Below are 9,712 nucleotides of genomic sequence, written 5' to 3' on the forward strand. Positions count from 1 at the left end.
TGTTGGTTATCCCATTATGTAATTACTATAGGAGAAAAGTGATAGTATCACACATCGATATTTTATTACAGTTTTTTCTTGCTCAGGAAAAAGTTCAAATGTGCCCCGGCAATTCTTCTAAAACTGTGTTTACCGATTTTCCTGCAACAAATTATTTAATTGGTCAGAAAAGCAGTGACTTGCAAATTATTATGTCTGGGGAAATTATACCGACTCTTTACATATTCTTACACATATTTTTACAATAGGTACTCTAACACGGAGAGACCGACACACATAGACACCTACAGCTGTAACTTATCGATAGCCTTTTTGAGTCGGGGGTTAGTAAAAAAGTATCTAGACCTGATGTTTTAACAACATTAGCATCCAGGCCCTGATGTCATGTAACGTTTGACACTAGTATTTTCTAACCTCTATAAGAATAACAAATACACATTGGAAGGCATTCTATTACATCAAAATAGTACTTTTTTACAAGAAATATAAGCAATGTATGTTAATGGTTAGAAATTAAGTACCTACTCACCAGTATAAAACGCTGTTCTTTCATAAACATCGTATATATTGACTAATACTTCTCCAGCCTCATTCTCCGCCAAACATCGTAGGTAAACGCTGTAAATCATCTGTCTAGCTTCGCTGCGAATGGTTTTATTCATTTTCACCTCGTGAACAAACTCAACAATCCACAAAACTCCAAAATTAAGCAAAATTCGATTTGTTTATACAGGAACAGGGCGAGTTTGACGTTCAAACCATAGAAACAGGCCACAAAACACAAGTTTTTTTTTATTGCCAGGTTTAAATCTGTTTAGTTCCAAAAACATTAATCTCTACTCTTTTGTGTTCAGCTATACTTTGTATTTGCAATGTCCAAGGTTCTTGCGCATAAAAAAGTATATTTCAATGTAAATCTTTGTTCGAGTTTGTAGAACCAAGTGTAAGTAACATACAAACATACTACAAAGCATAGTATTTTTAAATAAAACAAAATATCATTCATGTGTGTGTACGTAGTAAAACATAGTCACCAATTTGCTCAATATAGCTAAACGGAACGGCTATTAGAATTGGGCGCAGCCGAACCAATTGGAATTCATAACTGCCGGCATTCGGCAGGCGTCTGGAATAGCTAAAGAGATTACGCAACGAACGCGTTGGGTGCCGTTTGTAATTCGATGCCATTTTCATTAATGTCAGCTGGCAATTTTGAACCATCTTATCTGAAAGTCTATAAATACTGAAGCTGTTTTCTTAAAATTATGCTTGCCAGTTTCGAGAAAGCGGTCCAAATTTTTCTTCTCATTTCAACTTTTCACTTACACACCACTCTACATTTTACCAGTCACCATATTATACACAATTTGTTTTTAAATGGCCTTCATGAATGAAGTGAAGCATACTACGATATCAACATACATGATCCTCCGAAAGGTAAACCTTGGCTGAGCGCATATTCGGTTGACCTTACGGATGTGTTGTCTCAACCTCTACATATTGGGTAAACGGAACTGTATTTTTATAGCTTTACACTTGGACGAGCCGATACGGACTTGACAAAATAGTTGTCGACACCCACACGTGATTTTTATTCTTTTAAAGGATTGATGCGTTAATTTAAATATTGTAAATGTCCTAGAAACTAGCAAAGTTGAAGTTGATAAAATTTTCTAAATCTATGTTAGATACAAAATACGATACTACAAAGCAAGGCAACAAGATTTTTAAAGTTGACCGTAGTTTAAAGTTCCTTCATACAGCTCAGCCTTCAGTTAATATATTTGTTTTACCTGCGGAATTATTTCTTTCTTTCTATATATATATTTGATATGAGTATAACGGGCTCTGTGGTAAAGAGATCTCCATGTAAGGCGTAGGTGTTACCGACAAAAAAGATTGTTATTTATACGACCATACATCAAATGTGCTGCCATAACAATATTTGCTGCACTAATTAATATAGGGTTAAACTCAATTTTATTTTATACAGACGGATAATATATAAACCACCTACACCATTTTTACTTGGACTGGCCATTTAGTTACATTTTATTAATTTATATTTACTGAAATTTCTCAACATTACAGTTTAAAGACCTATGAAAATTTGCACTATATGTAAGTAAACGTACCTCCACTAAATACAACTAAAGGCCTTTTCACACCCACACCCAGACGGAAACAAAGTTCGCAGAATATTACATGAGGTCACGTAACTGACTTTAACCATAACAAGTAATTTTGTAAAGAAAACACTGAGACGGGATATGAAATCATCATTTGCAATTTCGCAAAAGATAGCACAGGATCATACGTAAACTATTGTAGGATGGAACATTTTACAACGACTACGACCATGAAACCGTTCTGAAATGAAATAAAACATGTGTACATTATTGTCCGGAAACTTAACAGCACAGGAGCGGCACTACCACGCCCGGTCCTTGACCTGATTTGAAGCTATTTATTAAAACCTGGCCAGAAATATGTCAACATTAAATATCTGGGGACATAATTACTATCATTACTTATAAACAAAACAGATGATCTCGCTGACAATTTCGATACGAAGTCAACCAAGACATTGCCTCGGCAATTTAGCTATGATTTAAACATAACATACCAAATTGATCTGACCTAAACTATTCCATTAAACAGTTGCCTACAGGCATGTCGTTAGATGATAGAGCTGGAGTACAAAAGCAATGGACCCTAATGGACAATAATGGGATAGTAAACAGAGTGTCACCTCTTCACAAGGACCGTGACCTAAAAATACGAGTGACGTCGACACTGGAATCGTGACCTACGTACATTTTTTGTACATGTTGCGTGGAACTGGTGATGTCAAACCGCACATTTAAATTAGGAACGTGATCTCGCAAATGGATTAGGCTATTGTTATTTATTATGTTGTCTGGAGCAGAGATGTCTTTATCGGTCTCGTGAGAGGGCCTGGAGAAACAATCAACATGTTACAGTAGCAACGCAAAGGGATTAGAAATTGGGAAATAAAGAACAACATAGAAAATAAACTGACAGGGCTTTGTGTGGCGAAGAATGGCTTTCGAGGACATGCTGAACTAAAAGTGAAGAAGTGAAGACGAATTAAAGCACATTCGAGTAAACATAACATGTATTCATTTACGGGCCACCATTAACCGATGTTGGCAACACATCAACCACAAAGGTTCGCGCATTCGACTTGGAGCGAGGGCTATAGGTGTTAGGTACGGGCTCGGGGAATGAAGTCAGGAGATTATAAATAGAAACCACAATTGGAACACGCAATGGAGTTACATTTTCACGATACGGCACTTGATATACGAGCATATTGGCGATTCTAAAAGGGCCTCGCGCTGCGGTTGCGCTTGAGTTGAACTATATTAACAGTATTTATTTAGAAAATTCCATCTGAATATAGATCAACATTCAATATATTTTAAAAGTCCGAATTTAATATTGAAGAAATATTATTAATTTATATGTAGAGTTCAGTTTAAATGCGTTTAGTTATGTATAAACGCGATAATAACGTGTCGTAACATTGGCAACCGACTTTATTGCCTTAAAAGACTCGAGTATACAATCGCTTCTTGACGTCATTCTTCGGTAGACACAAAAACCGGTCGAGATGGTTGAATCATGTGGCCGCTAACTGAGGGCCAATTGCAATCTTCTTTAAAGCTGACATCAATTCTTCAGATTTTGCGTCACTGACGATATTGGTCTTTTTACCTTCATCATCATCAGCAGCCCGTAATAGTCCACTGCTTTTTCCTTCGAAGTGATTCAGTTTAACAAAGAGATTTTTCATTGCAGAATGATTGTAGTACGGTGATGATGAAAGTGTTTAAATAAGAAAAGCACATAGCAATACTTTCCAAAATAGTGTCTCAAGTAGATAATGCTAATGAAATATGGAACAAGGGACATGCCATGTGTCACTCAACAGAAAGTTGGAGCACAAACTAACGAAGCGCGTGGCAGTTTTGCATAACAATCATAGTAAACAATGGAACTCGTGCTACTTAAAACAACACAGAGGCCAGGTGTTAACAAATGATAACATGCTTAGAGAACATAATGTTTTTAATATTTAGTAAAATATGACACGTAAACGCAGGACATTAAGTTGTAAGCTCGTAGAGCTTGGGGGCAATAGGCGTGCAAAATGTCTAACCACCTGGTCTGATGTAAAACTGCTTCAGGCATTCAATCAAATTCCATACCAGAATACATGGCATTAGAGCTAATGACATTACTTAGCTTAGCTAATGATCACTTCGATGTCTAGGAAACATAATAAAGTCGTGACTAAATATGCTTTCCTAATTAGCTTATTTCATACTGACTACAGACTGGATGTAGGTAGGGAAACATACCAACGTGACGATCAAATAATTCACACAAATCAAGAGATGGTGTCCAGATATTTGGGACAAACCGAATAAGGACTGAAGCATCCATTCAATACGTGCCGCAAAGGATTTCAAAACATCAAGACTCAGGACTACACTTTATTACGAAAACCGGAGACAAGTATCTTGCATTTCTTGATAGGACTAAACACAACAGCTTGATAGGGATAATTTGTACCCAAACGACCGTGCTGAGACGAAAACTGCGTCTCACTGTTGACTTCCAAGTCTTGCGTTACATATTTGAGAAAGATTCCATTAACGCAGAACACATGTAGAGCTATTGGGCATACGTGTGCGCGTGCTAGCTCAGCAATTAGTCGCCGGTCGGAGGGGAGGAATGAGCCCGACCGTTAGCCTCCGCCTGGCTCCTTACTGGGCAATGCATCGCTTCTCAGACCACGTATCAAGATACTCCTGAATAGCTCAAAGGCGTTGGAGATAGATTTTTAATTCAACAAGAGGCAGAAAATGAAACTACGGCGTAGACCTTTCCCCACGAATCGCCAGTCTTTGAAGATAAGCTGACTGGTTCAAAAGGTGATAATGGTATTTAATACTTTCGCAAGAATGTATTCACTGTCTAAGTCACAAGAACGATTCAGTCCCATAGTATGTTATCTAAGGAATGTACTGTTGTAGTATCAAATATCCCTGACCGCAGAATAGAAAGAATCGCAATCATAACTACTGAATGAATTGACAATTAAACACGGCTATAGAGACCAATGAATTTATATATGATTGTGTAGTATCAATGTAAAGTAATATTCAAACCTCGGCCGTATTGATAAACCCTTCTGGGTATTCAACAAAAGCTTTTATTCATCGAGTGGCCAGATCACCCACAATGCGGGCGTGTTATCTCTCGCCAGGACATGTATGTAGAGTATGTACGTACAGGGGCATTATTATAAAGAGCTAGGACTTTATCGCACTACATTCTGTGATAGCACCACCTCCCCTTCATCGAATACCACCATGCCTTGATAACAACCAACTCCTATATTAGCATGGCATTTACCAATTACGTATCCGACAGCGCCTAAATTGGTATTGCTGGATTAATTAAAGGCATTGTTTTCCCGATACGTAGTAAAACAGAGGCATTCCGTTTGGTCATTGGAGATTCGTCTCCTTATTTGTTTGACAAAAGGTCGTTAAATCTTTAGAAAGTTTTCACAAATGAGTGTTAAATGCAGCTAGCTATTGCCGTTTTGGGAAAGTTGGAGTAGCATGAGCGTGAGCCGCGCGTGGTCGTGGATCTCGGAATAAGGATTTTTTAACTTTGTCTCCGCGTCGGGTTACTTACTCCTTGTGAAGGCACAATGAGCGGATGATGGGTTCCGCTCATCTCGCATAATCTTTATTGACCAAAACTCATTTCGCATAACTCGTATGGTCTAAACTTTTTTGGCCGAACCATCACTTTGCCAAGACTTATGTGGCATAAGGCTCGTTTCGTCTAAAACTCTTTAGGCACAATCTTTAAACACCTAAGTTTCGTTTGCTCAAATTTATGTTCGTCTATACCTATGTATAATCTTGTTTCTCCTAATGTTATCTTAATAAATAATATATTAAGTATGTAGTAAATGTACAAATTGTGGTATTTTTCTCCTACATCCCGAAAATCACGATATTGTATGATAAAAAAATCGAAAGTTAACGACCAATATAATTATTACAAACCCCATGAGATCGAAACCTAAAAATAGGTGCGACGACGAGCAAAGCGAGGAGGAGCGTGTTAGGTGCACATGTTCATCAAAACCAAAGCGGAGCGCAGCGAAGCGGAGCGGAGCGTTTTCCAAACAGCGGAAACAATACAAGGCACCAGTTTGCGCTATGTAGGGAGACGCTCCGTCAAAGTTAAAGCCAAACGAATATTATTACTTTGTATAAACCTATGCCATAGCATTATTAGGCTATTCAAGATTTGGCCATACCATTATTAGGCTACACAATGTTATGCGAAATAACTTTATACTAAACGAGATTTATGCCATACGATTTTCGGCGTAACGAGACTTTGACCAAACGTTACTATGGAATACGAGATTAGGCAAATAAATCTTATGCCAAAAAAGGTAGAACCGCGGATGATACAACGTTATCTACAAAGTGGTGCGCGGCGGCGGAAGGCGCTGCCGGAAGTGCGGAGTGGACGCAACATGGCCGATGCAAGATTATGCGCAAGCGCAAGAGTAGTACCCTCTTCGGTCATTATCATTACGCATTTAAAATAAATGGAGGTAGGCCATGGTTGGCACAATATAAAATTCTGTGTAATTAGCGAGGTATTTCCATACACGTGACAAAATTACAAACGTACCTATTATCGTGAAGGACATTCGTGTTATCATGTATTACGAAACCAAATTAAACGTATTCAACAAGATGTTTAGATGTTATGAAAATAGTTATCTTATCAAAATCAGATAGGTTAAGCTGCATTTCCATTTCATACATAATATAGGTACATGTATAAAAAACTTATGTGCCCAAGTAACATATAATTCAGTTTCTACTGTAAAATTTAATGATCGCGGATTTTAGTCCGATTTATCATTGATAGCAACAGGCATATTTAATCGGTAGTTCACCTGCGCAGGAGTGGACAAAAACTCGCTCCCGCGCTTCGGCCGCGAAGGACGCGTGCCGCCGACTCCCGTACTAGCATCCTCTGTCTCACTCACTCATACGTCTCTCTTTCTTTCTCTCTCAGTTATTTCAACTCTACAGACGGTACATAAGATTTGTTTTCTGCATTATTTCAACTAAAACTTATTAATTTAGAGAGCAGGTTTTTGGTCAAAAGCTGGTGGAGGTTGGCAAGAGGTATGATGAATTGGGTGAAGGTGAATCTTCTGCACAATTTATTTCTAAAATTGTCTTAGCAATAAATGATCATCATGTATAATTAGTTAATAAAGAATAGAGTTATGGTGTTGGATCATTATTGTAATATTTTATTACCTCCTTTCTCACTACAGGATATCATACACTTCCAATATTATTAGCGCAGTCAACAACTATAGCTGCAGGTTTCCATGCATCTATACAACATATAGTACTGATACTGAGGAGGATTGTATGTATTTTTTTGTTCCTTATTGTTTATATTCTATTATATTTATATAATTTATTTTGGAACACTATTTGTTGCTCATGACATCAAATTTTCATTTTAAATTTGGTTAAGCTGCCTATCCACCAGTGCCTAGTATGGCAATGTGTGATTCAGCATAAAATCCACCAATTCAATTTAATAAAAACTCTGCTCCTCTTCAATAAATATAGAGTGCTCAGGTCACTACCATAAAAAGATTTAAAATTCAGATGTAGTGTGAGTGTGCATTGCAACAAAGCTGTACAGTGAAACAAGTGTACGATGATATTTATGTACATGTACTTGGTCCATAAGAAATTCCTTTGTAAATTGTTTAATATATGTATACATGCTGTTGGTGTATCTTAATAAATACATAATCCGGCACACATATTTTGCACTGAACTACCAATCACCTATCAACCAGGCAACTCTATATTTGGTCAGGTAGAGAGAACATAGTATAGCGTGAATGAAGTATTCTTTAAGATATTATACAAAACATCCTTTCTTGTAATAATAAGTACCTACAGGGGTTGGCCCCAGACTTACTGATTAGTTACTTAATGTAAACTTATGTTTTTATGTAGAATAGAATGGTCTGATAATATAAATACATATAAAATTTACTTCAATTTATGATACAACACTGTATTAGCCCCAGCATTCCCAATTGTTTTCCTCAACAACATGACATCATAGCACTGTTTTAGAGCACATTGAGGATGACAGCGGAATCCAGGGTTGTACAAGCTTACACCATGATTCATCTATGCATCTATGATGTAAAATGGCTAGTGATTTACAAAATAAACTCACCAAAGCTCTCTGTGAGTTTCAGCATGACTCCTCCAATGTGCATGTCGCCCTTCGCGACCATCGTACGTGACATATTCATGTCACTCACATAGATGGTCAGGTTCCACGACCCGTCTCCTACCAGTTCCCCGTCGGCCAACATTTTGGACCAGTCCTTGAGAGCACAACACTAAAATGTCACTATCAGGGGCACATCGCGGGTGTCACGTCCAGGTAAACTACGCGGCAATTTTCGAGCGAGCGGTCGACGCAAAAGCCCGAAGACAACTGAGCAACTGAGGAGGAGTGAGGAGGGCAGGAGGCCGGTCCGGACGGAGGGGCGAGGGGACTCGGTTGCCTTGCCGCGGCTCACGATACTGAGGGATTGAGGATTGGCGGTGACAGTTCAATGCGACTCGAATCTCGAATTACAGGCGCTGTTTCATTGGGTTTAATTTTATTGATGTTTTTCTAATCTTTTCCTCATTTACTTAAAGTAAAATTAAAAATAGCTATAACAATTTATTTTAAATAAATTGTCATAAGTGTCAAGAATAGTCAAGATTCTCAGAATAATTAATGTACTCTGTGGTCAAGATAGACAAGATTCCAAAAACTAATAGAAAAAAATTAAAGAAAAAAAATGCATGTGTTGCCATGTGAAACTTTTAAAATTACCCCATATTTATAAAAATATTAAGATAGGTTGTAATTTTTTAAGTCTTTTGGAAAATATAATACCTATACTATGGGTATGGGGACGGATGGACGGACTAGTAGATACAAAATATGGCCATGATGGGTATTTAACTATACTTTGTATTGTTGGTATGAGTTTGTACAAAGCATGAGTCCTATGACGTTCCTTTTGCCTGGTAAATAAATTTTTTATTTCTAGGAAAACGAAGAAAACAATAAAATGAATGGATTTAACAGCTATCATAGTGCTCATGTTGTATTTTACATTGTAAATTTTTTAACAGAAACCTTCTACAAAAACTTGTCATTTTTGTTTAATTACCGCAAAATCATTAAATTTTGGCAACACTAACCCGAACACAGATTATTACTTTTGACACATGTAATGGCCATAGACTACTCTTTTTGTTTAATCTGTAATCATTTGAGTCTATTATTATTCTGAGATGCAGGCTCATGAAATACAAGAACCTCAGCACTGTATAATCCTGCAATCCCTTACCATGCCGTCTCGGTCTACGCAGGCCGTTGGCCTTTATAAGTAGTAAGGAGCGTACTACTCCTCTAAATAAAGTATTTATCAGTGAGCGTCCCGAAGTCTCCTTCATTAGTTTCATATAAAAGTACCCACACCATTTATTTATTTAAGCACAGTTGAGGTTGCAGTTGCAGCGGTTAG

The 9,712-nt window shown here is 37.5% G+C and overlaps 1 protein-coding gene across 4 annotated transcripts in view; it reads right to left on the minus strand.

Moving 5' to 3' along the window:
• The window catches only part of LOC105390836 (unc-112-related protein), a 40,888-nt gene extending 32,255 nt beyond the window's left edge, over nt 1–8,633 (minus strand). For all 4 annotated transcript variants that reach the window (XM_048630059.1, XM_038107442.2, XM_048630058.1 and 1 more), the window contains exon 1: nt 8,356–8,633. In XM_048630059.1, the coding sequence (XP_048486016.1) occupies nt 8,356–8,497 (142 nt within the window). In that variant the 5' untranslated portion in view covers nt 8,498–8,633. The remainder of the gene's footprint in view (nt 1–8,355) is intronic.
• Between the last annotated feature and the right edge of the window lie 1,079 nt (nt 8,634–9,712).

Source organism: Plutella xylostella, chromosome 25 (genome assembly GCF_932276165.1).
Source record: "Plutella xylostella chromosome 25, ilPluXylo3.1, whole genome shotgun sequence".
In the NCBI taxonomy this organism is placed as follows: Eukaryota; Metazoa; Arthropoda; class Insecta; order Lepidoptera; family Plutellidae; genus Plutella; species Plutella xylostella.